Raw genomic sequence first — 27,441 nt, 5'->3', positions numbered from 1 at the left:
TTCCTTTCCTTTCTGTCTTCTATGGCTCCTATATTATTTTTCTCAGAGGGACACCTGGTCCAACTCTTAATAAGCAGTTATTTATTGAATTGAATATGGGCAAGAAACTATACTAGGTGCTGGATTTTTATGCCATAAGGATCCTCTTTCTTGGGAGAAAACGAGATGTCCCTTCTTACCCACAATCGGCTACCTGCAGCTCTCCTTCATTCATTACATAGGGACACAAATATTTACCCAGAAGGAATTCCACATTCAAGTAATTTTGTGAGACATTCACTCCATATCCAATATTACATATAGCACCTTGCATCCTTGGCTGTGCAGGAAATACTATGCTTGAGTATCTATATAGGTATATAGGTAGTTACTAGATATTAATTTCAAAAGAACTTTGAAAGAGCAAGCATAGTGAGTTGAACTAACATTTTTCAATAGGCCACATTAGCTGACCAGAAACCTAAAGGACACCCTCAGAAATCTAACAGATCCCTGACCAGTGCTACTCGGAATTTCTCCTCAGTGTTTATTAACGTGTGGAAGCTCTGTCTAGGGACCGCAAAGCCAAATTCCTACTGAATTCATGAAGACAGGAAATAAATGATGGGAAAAACAGATATCGATACCCAAGAGGTATTTTTCTAAATTTCCCCTGGTCATTTACAAACCTAATCTAGGGCTAAGTATGAACTTTGAGAGATACAGGCCTGGAGAGGTTGAGGACTTGACCAATGGTATCATATTAACTGGAGCTGGAACCCTGGCATTTCCCTTTCAGTCATATATTGCCCATTCAATGTCTTCTTAACTGGTTATCTTTCTTTCTTTCTTTCTTTTAAATGCTCACCCGAGAATATATATAGATTTAAATTGATTTTAGAGAGTAAGAGAGAGAGAAACACTGATGGGTTGCCTCCCTAAGCGCCCATCAAACCTGCAACCTTTTGGGCAAGGGAGGACGCTCCAACCGACTGAGCCACACCGGCCAGGGCTGGTTATCTTTCTCGAACAAATAATTCACTTACGGTCTTTCTGCAAAGCTGTGAAGTTGCTTTCCTACCCTACGGAAGGGAAACGAGAAGCATAAAAAAGGCGGCACCATCAGCTAATTCCTCCTCAATAACAGAAAAGGCAGAGAAAATCTGAATTCCGGATCCGGAGCTGAGTCACCAGGTGGAAAACCTGCACTGGGGGCGGGGTGGGGCGCAGGCCGCTGCGAGGAAACGCTGGTGAAATTACCTTGACCACGCGGACACCTGAGGACTTGCGGACAGACTAAAGGCCACCACTTTCCTCAACAGCCGCGGCAGGGGGCGCAGAAGCGAACAGACCCGCTCCGGGCGTCTGCTCAGGGCCTGGGCAGCGGCCCCTCACCGCCCAGGTCCAGTCCCGGGGCCCTTCACACGGCAGCCCGCGGAGGACCGCTGCTGGGCGCCAGGAGCGGGGGATCAAAGCGCGGCTGCAGAGCCTGGAAAAACGGGGCCACGGGCTCTGGCGGGATTACGGGAGCCGGCGAGGGGCTCACCAACTCAGGGTTCAGAGCGCCCAACCCTTACACCTTCCCTAACAGCAGAACTCCCACCGCACGCCCGCCGTTCCCAGCGCCCCTAGCAACCACCTGCGACTTAAAGCGGAAGCACGATCGTTATCCCGCCCTCCCCGGACCAACCAAAGCCTGGCTGGGCAGCTCGCTGAACCAATCACGTCAGCGGGAACTACGGACAACCAATAGGAGGCAGGCACAGGGGGGCGGGCTGAAGGGGTCGCGGGCGCACGCGCAGTGGGGAGCAGGGCCTCGGTTCCGTGGCGGTGTGGGGGAGTTAGGTGCCGGTGAACTCGTGTTGGCCCTCCAAATCCCCGCGTAGCCGCCGCGCCTTCTCCTGCCCTCGCCATGTTCCTCACCCGGTCTGAGTACGACAGGTAATGTGCGGCAGGAAAAAATGGGGTTGGGGTTCTGGGTGGGCCGGCCAGGGGCCCAGCCTCGGCCTGGGTTCTGCCGTGTCATGGGGCGCCCCAGGAACCCTCGTTTGGCCCAGGCTGGGGATCTCTTGGCCTCCCCGCCGCCCGCTGTGATTCCCCAAGCTAGACTCGTGCCAATCGGCCACCCTCGTCCTCCCGCTGAGTCACTGCTGGGTCCTAACTCGGTGCGGAAGCGAGAAGCTCGGCTTTGTGCTCGGAGGAGGCTGAGGGGCAGCACTCCGACCTTTAACCCGGAGAAGGCCGGGGTCACCCCTTCCCGGTTCATCTCTCAGTGCTGCCTTCTTAAAAAATGTAAACGTGCCCCCTGGGAGAAAGAGCAACCAGAGTGTATCTACTGGCTCTGACCGTTCCAGCGGCTTTTTATTCTCGGAGAAGAACCTCGTGGGAGTTTCTTAGTCGTGGGGATAGAGCAGCCTTTCCTTCGATTGCTGGGACGTAGAGTTTCTCTAAAAGCGAGAAGGCAGCCACAGCTGTGCCCAGATACAGTGTCTGGAGTCTGATTTTATCGGGACTGGTATTTAGAGGGGTTCTCAAAAGTTTCCTCGTCACCCCGATTCCACTAGCCCTAGGCTTTTCTCGCGCTTAAAGAGTTTAAAGCAAGTTAATTTGTGTTGAAGGCCAGACCTGGCTTCTAAATCAAAATCGAGATTGTCGTATTTATTTCAAAAAAAACTTTTCAGGGGTTGGAAATGTTAAGTAATATTAAATTGCACATATGCTGCAGACATTTTTACTTTCAGTTTCTGTTTTGATCAGTTAAGTTTAAACATAGCTCTTTTTTTCTTTTTTTCAAAGACCAGGCAGATGTTTTCTTTGCACCCCGTGGCTGGGGAAGCTGCTTTGCCTGTCAGGTATTCATAGACCCTGTCAAAAGTTTTACCACCTGGAACTCGAACATTATCCTGTTACCGACTCATAGAAGATGTATGTGAAGTCTTAAAACTTGACATCTTTTCCTACTGTCCTATAAAATGACTTTGTTAGTTAGTATTTAGCTTCCAGAGCATTGAAGGTTTACTTAACATCTTTATTGCTGCTTTGTGTTACTTATTTTTGTATCTTCCCAAGAAGGCTGAAATACAACCCGTATTTGTTTAAAACTTATCTAATGTACTTGGATGTTTGCTGGGTACAAGGCACTGTTCTGGTTGTACAGCAGTGAACAAAGTGAAGATCCTTGCCCCATATGGGAGACTGTCTTTTAAAGAACTGTTGACAAAAGTAACTACAGTATGAATTAGAAATGTAGTCATGTCATTAGAGAAATTCAGATCAACCCTGGGAATTTTGATGAGATTCCGTTCAGTATTAGGGGATCACGGAAAACTTCACAGAGAAGCTGATATTTAAACTGAGTCTTGAGAAAACAAGATTTTGATAAATATGGACAGTGGAAGTCAATAGTTTTGAGGCAGAGATATAGGATATACAAAGAAAGGGCAAGCGGAGTGCATATTTGGGAAATTCCATTCTGTCCGGCACATGATATATATTTGGGAATAGTGGGAGATACGGGGAAAACAGGATGGTGTTAGATAGTGAGTGGTTTTTAGTATGAAGTTAAGGAGTTTGGGTCTTATTCTGTAGGTAACTGGGTGCTGTAATTTTTGTTTTAAGAAGTTTCATTGTCATAATTGTTTTATAGTGATTAATTGACTGGATTAGGGGAAAGAGTAAGTCAATACCAGTTAGAAGGCTATTGTAATAGGTGAAAGGTAATGAGGGCATTGAGAATAGAAGGAAGAGAGTGTTGAGTTACTGTGTAGGAGGAATTGATATGAATTGATATGACTTGGCATATGGTTGATATGGGAGAGGATGGGGGAATGAGTCAGATCATTCAGAACTTTCTAGCTTTGAGAACTGGGAGATTGGCAGTGTTTTGAAATAAAAATGAAGTCGGAATGGCAGGAGATGGAATTGGTTTTGCAAGGATGGTTGGGTTTAAAGAGATACTTCAGATTGGAAAGTGTTGAATGTTTGGTGCTCAGGGGATATCCAAATGGAAATGCTCAGGAGGCATTTAGATTAATAAGGGAAGGGGTCAAACTGGTAGTAGAGATTTAGAAGTAGTAGTTTGTACTTGGCGTAAATGAAATAACCCATGAAAACAGTCAAGTTTGAGAAGAAGGCCAAGAGCAGAGCCCCATATTAGGGAAGGTGTAGTAATGCCCCACTAAAGTGAAGTTCCTGAATTAAGCTGAAAATACTACATTGGAATAGTACTTTACACTTTACAAAGTTCTTTTACACTCTCTGCAATTCAATGCTGATTATCTTGTGACAGAGGCAGGATAGGGTTTGTTTTTTGTTTTTCCATTCAAAGGAATTAAAGCTAGTAAGTGACAGAACTAGAACTTAACCCCAGGTCTTCTGTCCTTGGAGTTTTCTCCCACTGATTTAAAAAAAACTGTTCCTTAGAGTCCTACACTTCCTTATAAATGACCTCAGGGATGTTACCTCTGGGGTCAACAGGTGGCTGGGATGGTGGGATTCTCCCCTGATTTAGCCAGAATAATTCCCAGAGTCAGTGTCGTGGAATAGTTGAAAGCTTGGTCTCTGCAGTCACTTTGCCTAAATTCTAATTCTAGCTCTGCCTCTTATATGCTGAGTAACTTGGGGCAAATTGCTTAACCTTTTTGTGTCTCCACTTCCTCATCTGTAAAATAGTATCTATCTTAGAATACTACTTCATAGGATTATTTTGATGATTAAGTGAGTTAAATCATTTAAAATGTTTATAACAGACCAGGCATATAGTAGTTATGTAGTAAAATGTCAACTTGTATTATCTGTTTTATATTTTGGGATTTATATAAAATTTCTTTTAAAGGAAGAGTTCTTGATAAAACAAATTTGAAAACACTATACTATACTATATCGTTACATATGTCAAAATCCAGACTCCATTATCCAAGGATCATACTATTTTCATTCATTTGTTCAAGTATTTTTAAAGTGTCCATTGTGTGTGGAAAGGCTTTCTAGCTAAGACCACTATTGATGCCTCTTCTCCATAGGAATTTCCAACAGACCGGAGCAAGGAAAGGTGGGAGCTGTTTTAGAGAGAAGCAGCCTGGCATGTAGTTGGTATAAATGTATGCTGAGTGAATGAACTAAGTTTGGCTTTAGGACAACACAGATCTTAGTCTGTAGTTAAGGTAGCATTACTAATTCCTGCAAATAAGTAGTGAACACCTGTGACCGTCTTTCACTGAGAAGTAGGATATTAACACCAAGCACACGCAGTGGGGTGAGGATAGGGATTCGTGCCCCCAGGCTCGGGCGGGAGTGTACCAGAGGAACTCCAGGCTTGGGAGTGAGTCGCCTGCTCTCCTTGGATGAGTCTGAAGACTTTCTGGGAGTGTTCTCTGTATAGGTTCCATTCCTTGAAAAGCTGTTTATGTACCCCCCCCCACACCCAAAAAAAGGTACAGATTGTTGTGGTAAAGAATAATGACAGCCTGCACATCTTGTGGTCATTAGGGGTAGATGTCAAGGAGCTGCAGCTTAGGAACTCTGCGTATTTTTCCTGACAATTTTTAATACCTTTTCTTTTTTTAATTATAGGGGTGTGAATACTTTTTCCCCTGAAGGAAGATTATTTCAAGTGGAATATGCCATTGAGGCGATCAAGGTAGAGTATCAAGTGGCATAGTTTTTGAAATTTCATGGCAACCAGACCATTTGCTGGCAGACCATTTAGAGTCAGTGTATATGAAAATAGTTTGTAATGGTCTAGAAATTTATCCTGTATCAAATCAAAAGTCTGACTTCCTGAATTTTCCTTTGGTTGGTTCTAGTTTTGCTCTGGAACCACACAGGATGTTTCAACCTCTTCCATAAGACATTTCCTCACGTAATTGGAGAGAGCTATTGTGTTTCCTTTTAAGCTACCTCTTCTAGAAAGATGTGTTGGCGGAAATGGTTGTATGAGAATCTGGAAAAGGGGGAAAGAGATTCTGATTAGTTGGAGACATGGAAGTGAAGGAGGAAGCATTGTGATAAATAGCGGGACAAAAAATGATGGGCCAGCTTCAAGTGCCCATCATTTCTATTTCTGATCATCTTTGCCCTATATTGAAACCATACATTACTGTGAAGTATGAGACTATCAGAATTCCAAGCTGTGGCATTTATTTTGAGCCTTAGCTAAGACAAAAGTTCTGCCCAGATGTGCAAGCCTCAGTTTTGGGGCTTCTTTAAGTCCCTTACCACTAGTAATTTCTAGATTGCTTAGCGATAATGAGATGGTATCTGATCTCCCTAGTCCTAGGTTGGGGTAGAATAGAGATAGTGATGTGGCCCTTAATGGATGCAATTTAACCTTTGTGAAAATTCAGGCTCTTTGGTGATTAAATAGCCAGGCTTGTTGCCTTGGCAACTTAGGAGTAGCTGATGAGAAAGTAGTTTGATAACTATAAGGATTTAGTAGTATGAAAGGAACTGGAGAAATGGCTAAAAATGGCTGACAAGTAGAAATTATCACTTGGAGGTACCGGACGGATGGCGTGGGTGAGATTTAGCCAGCAGAGGTGGGGGGAATGCCTTTAGAGTAGGTTTCTTGGGGGAGGGAGTGGAAATCTGTGTCAGTATTATACTGAGCATCTGGACATTGGTTACTACTGTTCTAATGAGTCATATTAAACACTACGGAGAGTCTATGTAGATGTTCCCTCTTTTCTCTTCTCTCTCTCCCCAGCCCCACCAACGGGCGGTGAAGTTTAAGCAGAATTGTAATATAGAAATATCTGGGGGTAAATATAAGTGTACAAAAGAAAATTATCTTGATTTTGATATATTGTACAAAATAGCCTGTTCTCATGCAGACATGTTAAGTGTGTTATGCATAATGATTCATGGAATTCTTGGAATCCTTTGCACTAACAGGCTCCAGGAGTCTGACGCTCACACTGGCAGTCACTGCTGTGTAGGACTAACTGAAGGTAATGGTATTTCAGAGGCAAGAGCACATAGTCTTAGAAGGCTTTATGAATGATGAGTGGATTTGGATAGGCAGGGAGACAGCATGAGCAGAGGTGCAAGGGTAGGGGATAACAGCATGAGAAGATGGGTTGGGCTATTCCTGAGGGATTTTGTTGGAAAATAATGAGTAATAAAGTTGGAAGAGAAAAGTAGGATTAGGTTTTGAGGGCTCTGGAAGCTTATTTGGATTTGATGTTATAGGCATTGTAGGGAGATATTAGTTCTTTAGAGAAGTAGTGTAATGAAAATAGCATTTTATTGGATCCGTCAAGTCATAACAGGAAAGTTAGATTGGGGGAGAAGAATTAAAGATGGGAGACTGAGTAGGCGGCTAATGTATTAATTTTCCCTTCTTGATGTATTGTTATTATTATCACCATTTTGTAGATAAGGAACCTGAGACGGGGGGGTAGGTGACTAGGATGGTGGCATGGAGATGAAGAGATGAAATTAAGCTATATTGTGGACTGCTAGTGACCTCGAAAAATTAATATTTTTACCTTGGTGGTGGTGGTTCTTTATTTTCCTTTTTTGTTTTATAGTAAATTATTTTTCTGGAGGTAACATAGATTTGAAGAATATCCCCTTTTGGAACAGATCAAGATAGCAGAGGTGAAAAGAAACCAGGCCCAGAAAAAACATTATAGAGTTTTATTACTTCCTTGCCCACTATGATTAGAACTTTAGAATCTGCCCCTCTCCAAAATATTAGCATTAAAGTTGGTCATTTTCCAGATATTTTCAAGACTTTTTTGAACTTCCCCTTTAGAAGCACAAAATTCTGTAAATCAGTGCTCTTGCCATTGACAGGAGCAGTACATTACTGATTGGGGGGCTCCTTATCCTCTCTGCGTACTAGCTATGGCTGATTGAAGTGTCTATCTTGTGAAGATATACAGAAAGATTCCTGGTGAGTATGTGAGACTGTGCTTTGACCTGTACATGATAACCATAACATGTTTCTCTTTAGCTTGGTTCTACAGCCATTGGGATCCAGACATCAGAGGGGGTGTGCCTAGCTGTGGAGAAGAGAATTACCTCCCCACTCATGGAGCCAAGCAGCATTGAGAAAATTGTAGAGATTGATGCTCACATAGGTAAGGAGCAGGGAAAAGCTGCTCTGTAGGATCTGGCCTGGGCTAATTAGGCTTCTTTGATGTTCCAGTGGAGGTTCTTTAGATGAACGTCAACTTCCAGGCAGTAGGCCAGTGTGCATAATATAGGAGTAGGAAGCAATTGTAGGGCCCACTTCCTCCCAGAAGTTCCTTTCTCCCTCAAATTTAGATTCTGCAGATGTGCTGGTTGTTGAAATACGTGAAGGTTGAATCATAGACCAGCTCCTTATGATGGCTGGGTCTTCATTGATACACAACATTAGCCCAGGTAGGAGGCCACCAGGAGCTGAGGATTCTGTGAAGCAGAGGATGATGTAGGAAGCTAGAGTGTTCTCTAAGGAAAGAGGAATCCTAAGGATCTTTAGTGACTAAGGTTCAGAGAGTGTAAGAATAATAGACCTTGACCAGATCAGTCCTCTGCCTCTGTTTTCAGATTTATCCCTTTACTCTCTATCTCCCCCTACTTCTCCCCCTCCTTTTCTTCTGTCTCTGTTATAATTCCCCTGCCTTAGCTTCATGAGGAATTCTACTTATTTATAAGCCTGGCATTTTAGTTGACTGTCCAAATTTTCTTAACCTGTCTAGTTATCTAATTAACGAAACATTTGTAAAAGTTATTAATTGCTGGAAGGCATCGGAATGAAATGCTGTGACCACTCTGGAAGATTTACATTCTCTCTCATAGATACAGAAACTGAAATTTAGTCTTTTATGATTAGAGCATTGTGTCTACTTTATCTCAGGACACCTGTCTTTTGGAGGTAGGTCAGTGTCACTTCTGTGAGCCTACTATGTGCCAGACATTGTGCTAGTCACCAGGGATACAGAAAGGAATGAGACATAGTCCTTGTCTTGTAGAAGCATACAGTCTATCTGTGGAGATGGGCATGCAAATAAGTATATGCAATTATGTGTCATAGGTGTTAAGAAAGGCTGTTGTATGTGCTCAGTAGGGGTACAAAGGAGGAAATAATTAGTTTTGGCTGATGCTTAGTGGGGCTTCCAGAAAAGGGTTCCGTAAAGAGCTGAATTGAATTCCACAAGGTAAAGAAGTTTTACCAAGTGAACAAGTGTCCAGCTATAGCAGAGGAGAGCATTCGACTCAGAGGGAGTAGAAATGAGCAAAGCCTTGTTGTGTAGAGTGTAAAATACCCTGGGACAACAGTTTGATATGACTGGGAGGTGGATGGACTGTGGCAAGAAATGAGTCTGGGGTCAGACAGTGAAATTCCTTTTTACCAGGCAAAAGAGCTTAAGCTTGATCCTTTTGCGCTGGTGAGAAAGGTTTTAAGCACTGAGGTAGTACCAGATTAGGGTTTTAGGAAGACCATTCTGGTAACAGTGTTGAAGGTAGAGTGAAGGGGGCTGAGACCGAAGGCAGGGAGACCAGGTAAGAAATTGTTTTAATCCAAAAAAAGAGAGATTAGGGCTTTAACCAAGGCTGTGGCCAGAGAATGGAGAGGTAAGGACTAATGCTAGACAGGTTAATCATGTAGAGGTTGGTAGAATTTGGGATCCAATTGCTTGTGGAGGCCAAGGAAGCAGATGGAGTCTGATTTGAGTCTGTGGTACATCCAAGTTGATACATTAAAGGAGTCATTTGGCCTTATAGGTCTGAAACATGGAAGTGAGACCGGAGCTGAGATTTGGTTTTGCGTCATGGCATGTAAAGTAACAGCCGTAAGCTTGTTCTCTTGAGCCATCAGGCAGACTTCCCTTCTAGTACACTAGCTGGTTTGTGTTTGATCAGGGAAATGAAAAGGCTTTGACTTTATTCTAGGGTCTTCCATCAAAGCTTATAGTAAGATGGTTGTTTTTTCCCTTATTTCTCCTGTTGGGGTGTTGGTGTTTGCTTAGTTTGAAAATGCTTCATGGTCTAAAAAGCGCTAAAGAGATGCTTACGGATGTAATTTGTGGAAATTCATGTTTGATTAGCTGTTCTTCTCTGTCTTCTATCTTAATAGCTGGACTTCTGTGTCATTGTGGATGGTTTTTTATTTGTAATATAATTATACTTGGAGTTCAGTGCAGCTAATTTCCCATCTGATCTCTTGAGTATATTGCTGTGGGATTGCTGAATGGCGCCATGTTTCCACTCCAGAATTTCCGTATTTCCTGAGTGGATGAAAGAGTTCTACAAGGATTTGGCCGCTGGGTCACTGTTGCTTTTACATTACAGGTTGTGCCATGAGTGGGCTAATTGCTGATGCTAAGACTTTAATTGATAAAGCCAGAGTGGAGACACAGGTAAAATTAGCATCATCTCTCCCCTTTACCATGGTGCTTGAGTTCCTGTTTAGTGATACTATAGCCATGTGGGTTGTATTGCAGGTATCTGTGTTAATATCAGATGTAGCTCCTGGGCGTGATTTGGGTAGAATCCCTAGTTATAACTTTCTGAGACTTGGCTGCTAGCCACCCAACCATCGCAGCTTTAAGGACGCCCTGGTAAATGGTGCTGACAGTCTCTTGCTTCTTGATTTGTCCTCTATAAAGCAAGCATCACACTGCATTCTGTTCCCTAATTGACTTTCTGTGGGAGCACCATAGCAGGAGGTAAACACAGCTAAAGGACATTCTCCCTCCAGCTGCCTTTGCTGCTGGGCTTGCAAATAACAGCTCTCCTGTGGTGAGTAACGAGAGGTACCAGGTGATAAATGCTGGTGAGGAATACTGATTTTTATTATTTTTTTAAGTGAGCACCTGCTGCCTGGAGAGCGGACTAGTAAAAAAAAATATATGTGATGGGTAAAATTTTTTGCACTTATTTGCAAGTTTGCTGTCAGTACTTATTTGAGAATAAGTGATTTAATTTCAACACTAACAGAACTATGAGATAGGCAAGTGGCACTCTGCTATTAGCATTCACTTTGTGACAAGACTGACCTTGGTGCTGTGAGGGGTTAACCGTTTTTCAAGGGAACAGTCCTCCAGTCCAGCATCGCTTGGAGTCCTTTCGGTAAAAGTTTATCTGCAGAGCTGTTTCTCTTCCTCTCGCGTAGTCCCAAGCGTTTGAGTTTAGTGTTAAGGAAAACCCTGGAGCTTGAGGCTTCAGGCTTTAGTTTCCAAGCACAGTTCGGGGGCTGGCCTGTGTAGTGGGCGGTGGGGCTGCTTTACTCCCTGCTTGTTTGGAAGGCAGACCATGCCTTGCTCCTCTCCTAGAACCACTGGTTCACCTACAATGAGACGATGACGGTGGAGAGCGTGACCCAGGCTGTGTCTAACCTGGCTCTGCAGTTTGGAGAGGAGGACGCTGACCCTGGTGCCATGGTGCGTATGCCGCTGCTGTCCTAGGGGCCTGGGACACTGTCCTCTGAGCCCGTTATCTTAATGCCTTTTGTTTCTTGGTTCTAGTCTCGTCCCTTTGGAGTAGCACTGTTATTTGGAGGAGTCGATGAGAAAGGACCTCAACTGTAAGGACCATTTTGCTTGCTTCCTTTTTGGGAAAAGTATTTTAATTTGGGATGGAGACCGGTAGTTTAAATGAACTGAGAAGATTATTGTAGAATTGTAAAAAGTGAAGGGCTTCTAACTCTAAAGTTCAGTGATTCTTTGTTGTTTATACAAAGACAGATTTGGGGGGTCCTCTGAAGAACACACGGATTGGAACCAGTGCTAATTCTGGAAAGAATTAGTGGTGACTTTGTTACTGTAGCCAGAGGATGTGCTTTAGAGCTTTGCTTTGGAATGTTGATCCAATCCCTGTCCTCAAATATTATTTAGGTAGGCACATCCAAGCGCCATATTTATATACACAATACTACACTTTCTAAATCCCCCTTTTTAAGAGCCTTTAGTTTTCTTAAACACTTTTTAAAAGATCTGGTTTCTCCAGGCAGAGGACATCTTTTGGATCTGTGCCTCCATATTTTGGTAGAGTTTTCCTAACTGCAGGCCAAGCATTTATATTTTTTAGGACATATTTGCTACATAAAATGACACCATTCTTAAGCATTTTAATCCTCTTCTTTTGGGTTTTTTTTCAGGTTTCATATGGACCCATCGGGGACCTTTGTACAGTGTGATGCTCGAGCAATTGGCTCTGCTTCAGAGGGTGCCCAGAGCTCCTTGCAAGAAGTTTACCACAAGGTAATTAAGCATTCTCACTTGTGGTATGTACATCTAGACCACATCTGTTCTGATAACAGTTCTCACTTTTATTATTTTTTAAATCAAGATGTACCTTACATACAATAAAGTGTACAGACTGTAGAGTTCTGACAATTGCATATACCCTTGTCTCCACCACTAGAACACTTCCATCACCCCACAAGATGCTTGTCTTCTCTCCAGTCCGTTTCTTCAGGGAGGCATAGGGCAGCTCCCTGAAGGAAGGAGAGATTAGGTACAATTAATGGCTACTCTTCTTACCCTCTTTGTTTCAAGTCCATGACTCTGAAAGAAGCCATCAAGTCCTCGCTGATCATCCTCAAACAAGTAATGGAGGAGAAGCTGAATGCAACTAACATAGAGGTATTTCTGTTTTACAGTTTTTATTCACATATCTTAGCTCCCGTTGCTGAAGAGTGAATAGATTGAGAAAGTCACAGTTTTGTATGCTCAGGTCTTAAGAAGTTATATCTTTTGAGTAAGCAACTTCAGTAAAGCAGGAGTGGCAGAGGCCAGAAGCTGAAGTTACAGAGTGAAAGGAAGCTGACAAAATGGACCAAATAAGGGTCTGCTGCTTTCTCAAGACACTGACAGCAGAGGGCAGCATTAAAGAAAAGGACTTTTGTCTTTTTAAGAATAGGGAAAGACTTGAAAATACTCTGTGGGCTGAGAAGAAACTAGTGGACAGAAAAATGTTAAAAGAAATGAAAGCACATGTTAGATAGTGATGGAAAAGTTCTAGAAGAGGGAAGGCACATGGTACAAATGAAGGAGTTGGTTTCGAAAAGTAGAATTCATTCAGCATTATATGTATTGAATACCCATTGTATGCCATGTACCACAATAGATGCCAGGGATACAGACACAGAAAAATCCAGTTCTCATTAAGTTGCATACTGTGTAGTGTGGAGGACATACAGGTAATAACATCTTGGGGCGACACTTCTGTAATAGTAATAAGAGTGAATTGTCACAAGAACATATGACTTACATTGGGGCTTTGGGAAAGCTTACTGAAAGGTGATGTCTGGAGAAAAGACAAGAGGAACTTTGAGGGTTTTGTCTGAATGTTGGGGTGTGAGATGTAAGACAGGGAGGTGGCAAGAGATGACACTGGAGAGGCCTGGACCAGGTTCCGAATGCCCTTATTCAGGGCGCTGAGAGTAGATGGGAGGAAAGGAGGCAGTGATGAGTAAAGATGAGGTAGGTTTGGAGGTGAGTTGGGAGAGCGGTCCTGCGTCGTTAGATTGTCTGCCGAGGGTGGGCGGATACAACAGTGAAATTAAGAGAATGGGGAGTATTTGGAAAAGCCAGATGGACAGGGAAAAGGGAAGACGGGCATGAGCGAAAGGATTGCTGGGTCTCATTAAAATACTAGTGAGGCTGGAATCACAAAAATTGTAAAAAGTCAGGATAGTAGTTACCCCTTGGAGGCCTAGTATGTATGTGTGTATATTATATTTCAATTAAATTTTTTTAAAAAGGTAACCGAAGCTGTAATCACAAGTCAGAAATTAAACCAGTCAACTCTTACCAGGATATTTGTCAGCTGTACTCAGCATAAACTAAGAAAATGTGTGTTTGTGTGATCCCTGGTGGAGGACTGACTGGTTGGGGCAGAAGAATGAAGAGTCCTGGAGGGTGCTGTGGGTGTCTCACAATAGAGCCAGGTCCCATAGGCTGCAGTGAATGGGGCAGAACTGGACCCCAGAACAAGGCGCTGGCCGAAGGAAGTCTGGGAAGAGTTGGAGAGAGCTTGGAGGGTGGGGTGGGGGACGTTTGGCTTGCTCCTTGAGCAGTAATGGGGAGAAGGATTTGGGACAGAAATGGAAAAACTTACTTCATAGACATGCTTTTTTCACCTTCTTAGCAAAGATTTGAAAAATGAGGTGCAGGACTCGCAGTGAGACACTGATCTTGACCCTCAGGAGGGATCTTGTCTGTTCCTTCTATTTTGTTTTCTTTGGTACTGAATGAGATAGGGTCTTGGGTATTTCTGCAAAGACTATCTCCTTGCCACCTCAGTAATTTAAATGTAGCTCTGTTCATTTCACAGCGAAGGTTCTCAGGCTGCTTGGTTCAACTGAAACGGCAAAGATATTTTATAGCTCACTCAATTTCAATGCAGCTGTAGTGGTGCTTGAGAAGAGGTGTGTCATATCCACACCCTACCATTAACTGCATTACTTTCTGACTATAGTTTCTCTTCACATTAAAAAAGGGCACTTCGGGCCTGGATGGTATGGCTCAGTAGGTTGAGTGTTGTCCCGTGCACCAGAAAGTCACTGGTTCGATTCCTGGTCAGGGCACATACCTGGGCTTTGAGCTTGATCCCCGGTACAGGTGTACAGGAGGCAGCAGCCGATCAATGTTTCTCTCTCACATGGATGTTTCTCTCCTCTCTCTCTCAAAAAATCAATAAAAACATTTTTAAAAAAGTGTGAGAACATTACATTTAAAATAAACACAGCTTTTTAGGCAAAGGTGAAGTGGCACCTGTTCCTCAGTATTGCCCCAAAGTAGGTATGATTTTGTCAGCAGAAATGATGGAAAACTTGATGGTTTTAAATTTGAAACTAACCATCTTCTGACCCTAGTTTTTTATTGCTTAAGTAGATTATAATCTGAACTGCTGGTTATTACTAATAACTTCAGTCACTACTGATTTCCTGTCAATGTTAATAGAATCTTTTTATGGCCAGTCCTTTTTAAAAAACAAAACATTTTTGCTAAGTTGCCATATAGACAATGTTAAAGAAAATAATACCTAACCATGATAGTTAACAGTTATTTGGTGCTTATTATAATGTTTTATCCACTGTTCTAAGCACTTTGCTACATATATTAACAGATATTTTTTAATGGATTTAAAAAAATAATGTTTTTATTGATTTTAGAGAGGAAGGGGGGAGGAGAGAGAGAGAGAAACATTGATCAGTTGCCTCACGAATGTGCCCCAACCAGGAAATGAAACGACCTTTGAGTGATGGGATGACGCTCAACCAACTCAGCCGCACTGGCCGGGCTCATAACACATTTAATCGTCATAGTTACTCCGAGAGTTAGGTGCTGTCGTCATCCCCATTTTACCAGTGAAAATTGATGTACAGACTGGCTAAGTCACTCGCGGTCACACATACAAGCTCAACTTGCAGGTGTGTAAATATGCTTTTAATGTATTTCTAAAGGAATCTTTAACAGAAAAAATACTGACCCCGTGTAACTGGCTGCTGCTTTTGTGATCCTTGTTAAAGTAATTTCAAGAAGTGACAGTGATGCCAGCTATTTGGTTAACTAAGATGTGTGGGTTAACCTCAAAATAGAAAATTTGGTCAATAAAAATTTTTATTTTGGAGTCAGAGAACTATTTTTGGAAGCTGCTGCCGGAAAGGATATCCCTGGGACAGCAGATCCCTCAGGTCCTGACGACCAGCTGCATCACCAACACAGCTTCTCTTGCCGGTCAGTGGACTGGCCGAGCCCCCTTATTAACCCTTCACTGTTTTCTTTCCAGCTGGCCACCGTGCAGCCTGGCCAGAATTTCCACATGTTCACAAAGGAAGAACTTGAAGAGGTTATCAAGGACATTTAAGGAAGTGCGATCCTGAGCTTCTCTGGGACAATTTCAGTTCTCCTGATTGCCCTTAACTTTTATTTCCAGCTCCTATTCCTTGGAAAATCTCCAGTGTATGTGCATTTTTTTATGATGTCTGTACATAAAGGCAGTTCTGAAATAAAGAAAAACTTAAAATATTTGTTAATAGAGTATTCTCTTCTATTGCAGTCTTTTGTTCACAATGCTTATGTTAAGGGGCAGAAATGATAGTATTCATATCCCTACCCTCTCAGGACATCTAAAGCTGTCTTAGTCGTTCTCTACAACAGAATCAGCTGTATCATGAGTCCCTGTGTTCTGGCAATGAACTCAAAACTCATCCAGCTCCTCCCAGTGGTTTAAGATATTAATACCACTTAAACCCATTTCAGTACTGTAGTTAGTCTTAAGTAAATAGGTATTTTTGCTCCTTCCCTTATATGAAGTAGATGCTCCTAATTGAGTATCAAAAGAACATGTTCCGAGGTCCTCCCCAAACACTGATGTACAGCTAGAATGTTGTACCAGTTCTGGTATCTTAATAGACAATTGGGAAAGAGAGGTTTTTTTGTTTGTTTGTGTTTTTAAAATACATCTATTGATTTCAGAGGAAGGGAGAGATAGAGAGAGAGAGAGAGAGAAACATCAATAATGAGTCATCAATTGGCTGCCTCCTGCACGCCCCCGGCGGGATGGAGCCCGAAACCCGGGCATGTGCCCCGACTGGGAATTGAACCTTGAGCTCCTGGATCCTAGGCTGATACTCAACCACTGAGAGCAGCCGGGCGAGAGGTGGTTTTTTAATGAAGTTAAGGACTGTAAAAGAATTGAATTCATGATCTTGGTCTCATTGGCAATCAATTAGAAATGAGGAAGAGAGAATGCTATAATTCAGAAGTAGTTTACATTACACTTTGGAATATACTATAAACTTCCCCCATTAGAGATGCCTTTATATGAGACTGGTTGAGATTAAAGACTCAATCTATCGGGAGCCTCAGAAATGGCCATATGAAGTAGATACTGTTATATTTAACAGATAAAGAAGCTAAGGCTGTGTGACTGGACACAGAAAATTAAGCTATTGGGAACCGAACCCAGATTTTCTGGTTTTAAATCATCAACTCTTGATTTTACAACGCCAGGTCCCTTGCAGCCTAGACACCTACTCAGTAATAGGGAAATCTTATTAAGATTTAAGATGTTACTGCACCATCCACCATGTGTGGGAATGGACAAAACATGCTGCTTTAGGGAGAGGTGAGAGTTGCATCTCTGGTCACATGTATTAGGTAGGAAATAGAAAACAATTACTAAGGAATAGCTTCAGTTTGCACTGCCTGGGCAGTGTATTTTTCTATAGACAACTGCTGAAACAAATTTCATACCCTCTAATTCTAATTTTAGAATTCTTGAAAGAATAGAATTCTAGCATTCTTGAAAGAATAGAACTTTGGTTTCTTTGTAGAATTTTAAGATTTTTCTACAAGGGTTCTTGTGTCCAATTTGAAAAGAATCAGAAATAATCTTACTAGGAAATGTAATAGCTTTGTGATAGGTAACTGCTTTCTATTCATCTTTTTGCTATAGAGTTAGTTTATCTGGGAGAAAAGTATGTTTTTTAGTAATAAGAAAGATTTACATATTTTAGTCCTGCAAGTCAAGAAAGATTTTATTTGCAGTATTTCACAAAGGAGATCTGACAGGGCAACTTCTGTATTTAGTGCCTGTGTCATTAGACTGAAATACTAAAGCCATTTATTCACTCAAACATTTTCTCAGTGCTGTATACAAGATACTATGTCCCTAGCAACTGATAAGGTTTGAGGAAGGAACTATGTGTTTTGGAAGCATATAATAACTAAAAACTATATGTTAAAAAGTGAAGGTAAATAATTGCAACAATTTAATATTTAAAGTGAGTGTGTTTAGTAATTTCTCCAGTAGATGGCACTGTTGAGTTGGCTTTCTTTTCAGACAGTAAGACAATAGACCATTCATCTTTGTGTCACTAAACAAAGAAATATTCCTGTATAACCCCTCTTCTCCCCACAGCTAATCACATGCTACTGGAACTGACTGTCTTGTGATCTACCCCATAGTTGGCATAGATTAATAAATAATCAGTATTTTAAAAAATAATGCGACACATGGTTGTGGATGGAAAGGAACACATTGTTCATGGTTTCATCGAGCTTGATCCTGTCATTTCAGTAACTGAAAACCTTGAAGATATGCTAGTGATTCTCCCATCCTGCTCAGATGCCATTCAAAAATCTTTTTCATCTTACTATGCTTGTTCTAGAAAAAAAATGTAAATTTGTAAATCTTTGCTTGCAAATTAACGTGACTAGAAGGATTTTATTGTAAACACTGGGCTGGGTGAAGTGCACCATTTTGCTCTACAGTTAATAGATTCTCATTTGGGTTTACCTCCAGCTCATGGTTAAAGGTAACTTTTAGTAGCTTTCTTTATTGGGGGTGACTTTTGCATACTTGGTATCTTTCTATTCTCTGCCTTTTCTGCTGAACAACTAGCATTCTTAAGGGATAGAATCAATTAAAGTGAAGATCTAGAACTGGTTTTACCTGGACTGCATGTTCGAGAAGTTATGTGTGCAGTTCCCGCAATAAAGGGACCAGCTAAGTGTTTTTCTTACTGTGGGCTGGGAGCTAATTTAGGGCACATCATAGACTGAAAAAACAAAGTTGTGCAAGTGAACTCTGCGGGGTTCGGGCACTTTGGCAGACATAAATATGCATCTATGAAACGATCATGCCTGAAGGAGGCACTGGGCGATCCTCGTGCCCGCTTTGACCTGCCCCTAATGTCTAAGCTACTTGCTACCTCCAGGAAAACCAATAAACCCCGCCCACCTCTGGCCTAACTCCGAGCAGAAGAGGAAGGTGAGTGTGAGGCCATACGCGGTGGAGGGACTTGAAGTTCGCATGAATCACGAACACCCTGATTCTATCTTCTCCGTGGGCTGTAGCCCACACGATTCGCATTCACCTTGGCAGCGAGGTGGCTGCTTCAGCAGACAATGGGCGCGCCAGAGCGCGGGGCTTAAAACCTGAAGCACCGGTTCGTGACGAAGCCCTGTTTTCCAGCTGAGCGAGCTCAGGGATTCCCTGGGGACATTTTCCCGGCGCTGCCACCACCCAAAGAATTTGGGGGGTGGCTCTGGGGGAGAGGAGGCGACTGACCCAGCCCAACTTGAGGGCGCCCAGGGAGCGGCGCGGGGTCGGGCGCCACGGCGCGGGGAGCTTGGCGAGCTGGGGAAGCTCCGAGCAACTCTGCAAGTCGGGCCCCGAGACGCGGCGAGGCGGGGGATGACCTCAGCCGTCTTGCCACGTTCCAGCCAATCAGTCCCGCATCTTGGCATCCGAATCCAGGACCCCCGAAGCCGGAGGCGACGCGGGCCAATGAGAAGCGAGCAGGGAAAGAAGGACAGGCGGCCGGCCTATGGGGCGGAGAGGCCCGGCCGCGCGTATCCAAGGAGCGCCGCGCTCGGGCTCGGGGGTGTGGCGCGGCCGGAGGGGTGGGCGGGCGCCGGGCGGCAGGTGTCGGCGGCGTCGGCATTCGGCGGCGATGGAGCGGCCGCGAGCAGCTGCGGACGGCCTCTCGCGCTGGCCCCACGGCCTCGGCCTCCTCCTCCTCCTCCTCCTCCTCGGCCTCGCGCTGCTGCCGCGGCCCGCACTCGGCCAGGACCGGCTGGACGCGCCGCCGCCGCCCGCCGCGCCGCTGTCGCGCTGGGGCGGCCCCGTCGGGGTGAGCTGGGGGCTGCGGGCGGCCGCGCCCAGGGGCCCGTTCCCCCGCGGCCGTTGGCGCCGCAGCGCGCCCGACCAGGACGAGGACTGCGGCCGGGTCCCCGACTTCGTCGCTAAACTGATGAACAACACGCACCAGGTGAGCGGGCGCCGGGCCCGGGCGCCGCCGGGACTGCGGGGTGCCGCCCAGCCCGCGCCTGGGCCGCGGCCCCGAAGCTGCGGCGGGCGGGGTCGGGCCCGGGAGCGGCCGTGTTTCGTCACAGGGGAGGCCGCCGAGCCTTTCCCGGCGTTCTGTTTATCAAGTTGTCACAACCTCCGGAGTGTCGTTGTTTTCCGCCTGTGTAAACAATCAGGACCCAGTCGCGCTGTACCTCGCCGGGAAGGTGGGGGAACAGTGACCTCTGAAGTGCTTGCAGAAAGTTGGGCTGCGCAGAATCCAAGGTGTGTCCTCTGGGTCGGTACTTTCGGGGTGGGTAGGGGGTGTTCAGAAATCCCAAAGCACTTGTTCGGTTCCCGAGTTTGTTTGCACAGGTAGAGGAACAAGCCTGGAAATGGGATGACAGTATGTATGTCATCTCTCTTAAAAACACCTTCAGTTTGACCTTCCATGGTGGCATGGGACTCGGGCCAGGAAGTCTGTGCTCTGTAACAAGGTTTTCAGCAGCTGAGAAACACGTCGTAGATCTTCAGCTTTGAGCTAGGTCCTAGTGGAAAACTTTTTGAATTGTGGCAGTTGTGTCCCTAGAGGCAAGCAGCTCAACCCTTGTGCCCCACTGGATTGACAAAGCCAAATTGTTAGGCATGTCCTGGCTCCTTGTTCCAGGGCAACTTGGGCATCTTCCTCACACGCTTTTTCTAGAAATAAGTTAATTGTTGCTACCCACATTTTCATAACGTATTTTCAATTCAATATATTTTCTCTGTTACATCCCTTCCTTCGTCTCACAAAGAGAGGTGCACATGGGGACAGAGATGAGTTGTTAACTGCATTTGGCCTGGGATAGCCACATTCATACCAGTTTCCCCTTGAACTGTCTCCCCTCTGCCTGGACTCTATTTGTTACCTGTGCTGAATTCTCAGATCTGAGACCCCGGGCAGTTGCCGTCAAGGCACAAGCAGGCAGCATTGAGAAGCGCTTAATGCAGCCGAAGCAGCAGCTGCAGAAAGGTGGCCAAGCTAGTGCTGACGGGTGGGACAGGTTGGGTGCAGATAGGATGGAATGAGTACTAGAAAGTCTTCCTGTTTGTCAAGGGGGAAAATTTGTAGACTCCCACCTCCATGCAGTGGAGTTGAGAAAGGCTTCACAACACAGATGCTTAATTTACCACTTCCTTCCTTGAGCCAGCTGGACACAGCATTCTTACCCCGTATTTCAGACCCTTTTCTTCCTGGTTGATAGGGTCTGCTGCTACTTCTGGATTCATTCCTTTAGTGGAAAGTCTTCCCTGGTTAGTTGAAATTGATATGTCATTTGCAGTACATTGATTTCTATAGCAAGAGGTTCATAAAACTGGCCTAGGGGGTTCTTAGGCCAGTGCAAGAGCAGATTCGAAACCTTATTCTTTAAAGCCCGGGATGTAAAGAAACTTCCTCTGTTTCATTTTATGTAGCTACTATTTCCAGTGATTGGTGGGGTTTTTTTAGATTTTTTGTCTTCTTCCAGTGACCTAATTTTAAATTGCTACTTTTTCATGTATTAATCATAGTCTCACAAAAAAAAAAGAAAGAAAATAAAACAAAAAAATTAATTAAAAAAAAGAAGAAACAAAAACAAAAAAGAAAAAAACACAAAACACAAAAAAATTATGGCCTCTTCAGAGATCCCATCCTTTTTGGAACATGTGTATGTGGAAAAGTGGAACCTCTGTGAATAATCTTCACTTTGAAGTGGTGAGTGGAGCAGTTCTTAGAGGTCTCCCTCCTTCAGCAGGAGCTGTCATGCAGTAGTCTGTTCTGCTTTCAGTTCTGTATTTTTAACAGTCATAATAAGTCATCCTGAACTATATTGAAGAGATCTAGTATTTTAGGACCCTTTATAAACAGAGTGAAGTAAAAATATCAGCATGCAAGAACCGGTTTTTATTAGCGATGTAGTATACTTTTCTGCAGCTGGGAAAGTGCCACTTAGAGTCGTTTTTCATAAGATGACAGGATTCACTTCCCCCCCAAAATCAAAAGTTCTTGGTTCCCTTATTTGTTATAATTGTTGTTCATGTCAAGCCTTATTAATTCATAATGCATGTGAATACCCTCCAGATGTTCAAGACACACTAGATGCTGGGGTACTGGGACCCAAAGGAAAGATACTCAGACTGGAGAGTGAAAAGCTCCAGAAAGTTTTAGCGAATATCCTGGACCTGTTTCTGTGGCTTATTTGGCTTGTGAGAGTATCTTGGCATTTAACTCATCTTCTTAAGAAAGCAAAAGTAGAATGAAAGCATGACAGTGCTTTTTCATACCTCTGGTTTTAGGAAACTTGTGCCCTAGTGACCTAGAACTCGGGCCTCTTCACTCATGAAAGCCAACAAGTGTGCGTGTGCATTTATAAATACTCTTTTTTTACACTCGATAAATAAATAACCTTCCTTTTGCCTTTAACCCCAGACTGTTTTCATACCACATTTTTAACTGATTCTTTAAGTGCTTGGAGTGCTCACGCCGTGTATCACCTTTGTACATGAGAGCAATTGAGTGAGCCTCGGAAATTTTACTAATGTTGGTTGCTAAGTTGGATTCCTTCAAAACATTCTTCCTATAAGCACTCCTTTGAGGCTAGGCATGAAACTCTGTCTTAAAGAAACAGATGAAATGCTTGGCCAGAGTTGTGGTGGTGGTGACATAATTTCCTTATTTTTTGTTCCTGTGTTCAGACATTGGACAATGTCCTTAAAACTTAGATTGCTAAAGCCAGGAACTGTTGCTCATTCTCTGTCCTCTCTGCTCCTGTCACTACTTTACATATGACTTCCCAACTTGTACCCCAACGTCAAAGCATCTTGTATCTTAAATAAACAGGCCCCGTGGAGAGGCCCTGTGGAATGGGGTGTCAGTCCAAGAAGAATGTGTGTGTTTGTCTGTGGTGCTGGCAGGGCTGTGTCCAGACTGACAGCGCTGCATGTGCCTGAGGAGGGCTTCAGGGGGCTGCCAGTCTTAGGCTTTTGTGGATCTTGGTCACACCTGGGAATCTGAAGGTCACTGCCCTGAACTTCCAAAACTTTCTGTCTCATTTATTCCCATACTCAGCCTCTCTTTATACTGCCTTTCCCAGCACTTCCACCCTCACCCTCCAGTTCATCTTCTCTTGAGCCCTATTTGTTCTGGGGTCAAGGATTAGGAATTCTGTAGGATCTCCTTCTTGCTCCTGGTTGATTCTGCTCCCCTGCAGTAGAGGGACCAGACCTTTGACACGGAAGGTATGTTAAAATGACTTATGCATTGGGGATTTCAGCGAGAAGTATCAGCAGATTTGGTGAAGTATATTTATCTGGGCAAAGGTCAGTAGTCTTCATCTGAGGTTTGGTTGGGATGAAGGTAGAGAGCCAGCCAGATGGGACAAATGGCTCGAAAGGAAAGCAGTGTAACAATTGGGTGACTTCTCTGCTGACTCAGATATTTGGCCCTGTGCATAGTGATTTGTAATTAGAAATCTGAGTCTCCTGTCTGTCTGTAGAAATAAGTGGAAGAAGGCTTATTCTTCTGGTCAATCACTAATGCCTGTTTTCTTTTTGTAACGGTAGTAATAACAGGCTCTCCATCCTGCTGTTTGCTCTGGTCTTTCACGTCCAGTTCACAGAGGCTATTAACAACTCCTTTTCCACTCTGCCCGTTTCCAATCAGCTCTTGCCAACAGGCTTTGGATTCTCAGTGGGTGGCTGCAGACACTGCTCTTCAACTCTGTCCTAGGTGGCCTGTTACCCTTGCGTGATCCTCACGTGAAAGGCTATGCTTAACACCTGAGTGACAGTGGTCAGAGCAGGAGGGTGGTGTTTCCTCCTCTCTCTCCCTTCCCATCCACTCCTGCTCCTCAAATTCTGTCTTTATAGAGAGCCAACTGAATTTTGAGGCTGGAGAAATGCCGCTCAGATGGTTTATATGATTAGAAGCTAATATTAAGGTAGACAAAACCATCAACTTTGACATGTAATTAAAAATACAGCTTTTCTCACAAAGGGCTGTGTGGCAGTGGCTCCAAAAATACTATGAAATAGTTACTGCATTTGCAAATTTCTAGACATCCTTAGTTCCCTTTCTGTGCCTTCATAACCACTGTTTCTATTGCATCTTTTACTCTTTTTTAAAAACTTGATGAAAACTTGTTCTTCCCACTGCCTGTGGCCTCACTGATCTGTATGTAGGGGTTTTGAGGAATAATGGGGCCGAAGGAACAAGCTGCTCAGTTTCAGTCAGTTCTAGGCATGGTTTTTATTGCTGTTGTAATAGTCAAAGTGTACGGGGTAGTGATGTGTGGCTTTGAGCAAGCTGGGTTGAATGACTTCATGACAGACCCTTTAAACCTATGGGAGGTTGTTAGTGAATGCTGGGCATGTGGGGGAGGGGGTTGTTTTAAGTATTGAGGCTGTTTTCCCCTTTCTCCCTTCAAGCCCCAGCCTCAGGAAACCACAGTAAAAACAAAATCTTCCATTCAGAGCCTGTGGTGTTTTGCTGGGAAAGTTTTCTGTGAATGCAATTTATTTTCTGTTTTGCCTTTCAGTATCTGGCCCTCAATTCTTCGTCTACAACATGAGAATTTTGGACTAGATTTTTAATGTCTAAAATAATTCTGTGATGTATGAGGAAGAAGAGAAGGCCAGAGGTTGTGATCACAGAAGCTTATTGGTTGATTCCAAATTTAGAAGCAAATTGGGGCTGTTCTGCTTCGCAGTTGAACTTGACCGTATCCTGGATTTCACATCTGGGGGTAATTTGTTACCACCTCCAGAGCTTGCTTCAGTGAAATACGAGTGTTCTTAGAGATAGCAGGAATATTTTCCCCCCCATATAATTATGAAAGACATTTGACTCTTTTGTTTTTTGGGTAATAGTTTATCATTCCTGTTAAGCTGAAAAATCTAATTTAATCAAAGACACTTGCTTGGATAGTCCAAAAACAAGCCCAATAGATATATAGCAGTAAATTTGTTTTTTTCTTTCCTACAAGTACTTTGCCAAAACTGGGGCTTGGGGGGGGGGGGGGAGGCAGGGGAGTCCTGGCCACTTGGAAGTAGATGGTCAGCTTACCATTAGTAGACTCAGCCTTGTTTGGTTAGAATTTATGTGTGAATAACTGGCTTAGTTTATTTTCATCAGAAGAAAATAGATGTTCTTTTCCTTCTAGGGTTTTATGAGTACTATCTCTCTTATATTTGCTTTTGTTAAGAGCTTTGTTCTTTTCTTCCTGTATGTTCTAAAAAACTAAGTGCTAATACTGTACTTGAGCCAGCTGGCAAGTCTGGTTCAACAGTAAGAGCACCCAGAAGCACCAAGAGAAATTGAACGGGGAAGGAAATTTTTAATTAACTGTAGTACTTCCCAGACAAGATAGTTCAAATCAAATGTTTATCTGGTACCTGCTGTTTGTCAAAGGGACTCAAATCATAGACATGTTGTATACAAAACTACTCAAAGGAGATGTCTTAATAACTAGATTGAGTCCCTCCCCCGGCTCTGCTGCTTCATAGCTTTGTGATCATGGATAAGCACTTCACTTCTCTCACCTTCATAGTTTTGGGGTTTTTTTATTTGTTTGTTTTTATTGTTGTTTTTTAACTAGAGAAGCAGTTTTAGGATTATTTGGAGGAGCAAATGAGAAGTTTTGTCAAAACGTTTTGTTAAATGTAAAATATTTTCTTCATTTAAAGTAGGTGTCATGCATTGAAACACCTACTGAACTACGTACAATGGATTCCAGGCCCGTGCACAAGCAAAGTTAAATATAAAGATATCACATTGGTGCCACCTGAAGGGTTTGGGTGTTCAGAGAATGCTTGCTGAGAGTTGGGAAGAACTTGTGGAGAAAGCATTACCTCTACAGTGTGGTAGCCTGGGAAGGCCTTGGGTGAAGAGAGGGTCAGGGGATCGGATGGAGGTGTGGAGGTAATTCTCAGGAAGATCTGTTGAGGCATGGAGATTAGGAAACCCAGGACATGCTCAGGCAAGGTCAATGGGGAGAAGTGGTTGAGCATGATTAAGGGTTCCAGGAAAACATAGAGAGATGTCAAAAAAGACACTCTTTGTGGGGGAAGGGGTGGAAAGAGAGAGGGTACAGGTAGGGAGTTTGGTGTTAGGACTTACTGGGTAAAGTATTATAACAGATAGTGCTAGACATGAGGCTAGAGCTGAAGAAGCCAGAGGTGGAGATGGAGAGCCCAAGAGAGTTATCTCTGTGGAGGCTGACCATTGCTGCGGTCTTGGGAGAGGAGAGCAGAATAGAGGGCAGGGCGGACCACCTTGTACACTTCAAGTGCAAAGGGTTCCAAGGAACACTCCTGGACTCCTGGACCTTATTGAAGGAGAGTGTGAGCCAAGGCGTGTGAAACCCAGAGCTATAAGACAGTGAAGCCCATGAACAGACTTCTGTTTTCTGTATATTTGTGAACAAAGGTAAGCTTGAACTCTTGCTGAGAATGTGTTTGAATCATAGATTGTTAGGCTGATTTGCTGGTCAGGTCTCTTTAACTGATGAGGCTAAATGACTTGCTTATGGGCCAAGAGCTGGGGGTAGAGCACATGTCCCAACATGGTACACCTCCATTTGGAAGTGTTTCTTAGAGGTGTTTTTTGTTTTTATGTAAAAAGTCTATTTTTTAAATTTAATTTATTGATGTGACATTGAATAATAAAATTATATAGGTTTCAAGAGTACAATTCTGTAATAGATCATCTGTATATTGTATTGTGTGTTTGCCCCCTCAAGTCACGTGTCTTTCCATCACCACTCATTCCCCTGTAATCCTCGCCTACCTCATAGAGGTGTTTTAAATCAGTGCACTTGTTTTAGGGGTAGAGCAAAGTTATAGACCCCCCCCGTTGTAAGTCATATACTTGTGAGTTCTTCTCCGCTCTTTAAAGGTCATAGTACCCTCCACAGAGCTCAATTAGCTTTTCTAAGCCTCAGGTCCCCATCATATAAAATGGTACATTATCCTGAGACTTTGAAGAAAAAATGTTTTGAAAACCTTGAGGTAGCATATATGCATGACTTATGTCATTTCTTAATAAGCCTGTTGATCTGTTGCTGCATCCACGGGGCCCAATTGTCAGCCAAATAATCCTGAGAAATACCAACTCCAGAGGAACATGTGCATAAAATGGCACAGATGAGGCATAAATGCGTTTGGTTTTATCACTTGGCAGGGTTGGGTGGCAGGCTTGGGCGGGGGTGGCAAGAATGAGAGAGAGTCAAGATTGGCAGAAATGTAAGAAGCGCATGTGTTCTTTTTTCAATCTTTGCAGTTACATCAAAATTTTAACTTGTTCCTATGATTGATCGTTCTTGGAGGCAGTGGTTAGGAGGGAATGTGGTCTCAGGTCAGACCTGCAGTCACACGTCAGCAGTGACCATGGACAGAGTAATGTCAGTGAACCTTAGTTTTTTCATCTTATCAAATGGGTCGTTGTGAAGATTAAATGAGAATGGCGTGGGATTTAGTGTGCATTCGTCTGTTATCGAGGATGTCTTGCAGTGGCTGTCTCCATAAAGCTTCTGATGTATTACCAGTTAGATGCTCAGATGTTTGCGTGTGGGCTTACATGCTTTTCTCTAGCTGTGTTTCTAGAGAACTCTTCGGGGTATTCATGGGAGCCAAGTCTGGATTAAGAGAGAGATACTGCTTATGCTTTTCTCTTCTACAACATTTAACTATACCATGTAACCCAGCACTTAA

General features: G+C 43.5%; 2 protein-coding genes and 1 long non-coding RNA gene across 4 annotated transcripts in view; 2 read left to right on the top strand and 1 right to left on the bottom strand.

The window, feature by feature from the left end:
• The first annotated feature begins 1,741 nt into the window (after positions 1-1,741).
• On the top strand, positions 1,742-15,944 carry PSMA5 (proteasome 20S subunit alpha 5). The gene is made up of 9 exons (XM_081120238.1): positions 1,742-1,920; positions 5,551-5,617; positions 7,937-8,063; positions 10,261-10,328; positions 11,244-11,351; positions 11,436-11,494; positions 12,068-12,170; positions 12,468-12,554; positions 15,706-15,944. The coding sequence occupies exons 1-9, from the start codon at positions 1,892-1,894 to the stop codon at positions 15,781-15,783; spliced, it is 726 nt and encodes a 241-aa protein (XP_080976364.1). The 5' UTR covers positions 1,742-1,891; the 3' UTR covers positions 15,784-15,944.
• A 3,380-nt stretch (positions 15,945-19,324) lies between these two features.
• The window catches only part of SORT1 (sortilin 1), a 54,999-nt gene continuing 46,882 nt past the window's right edge, over positions 19,325-27,441 (top strand). The window contains exon 1 of one of the 2 annotated variants that reach the window (XM_081120235.1): positions 19,325-19,696. In XM_081120235.1, the coding sequence (XP_080976361.1) occupies positions 19,379-19,696 (318 nt within the window). In that variant the 5' untranslated portion in view covers positions 19,325-19,378. The remainder of the gene's footprint in view (positions 19,697-27,441) is intronic. The other variant, XM_081120236.1, reaches the window with a different exon arrangement.
• Positions 26,381-27,441, bottom strand: part of LOC308548568 — a 65,198-nt gene continuing 64,137 nt past the window's right edge. The window contains exon 4 of the long non-coding RNA XR_013997633.1: positions 26,381-27,365. This is a non-coding gene — a long non-coding RNA (uncharacterized lncRNA). The remainder of the gene's footprint in view (positions 27,366-27,441) is intronic.

This window comes from Miniopterus schreibersii (assembly GCF_964146895.1).
Source record: "Miniopterus schreibersii genome assembly, chromosome: 19".
NCBI lineage: Eukaryota > Metazoa > Chordata > Mammalia > Chiroptera > Miniopteridae > Miniopterus > Miniopterus schreibersii.
Note: the sequence above shows the minus strand (reverse complement) of the source record. Positions and strands in the feature narration are given on the sequence as shown.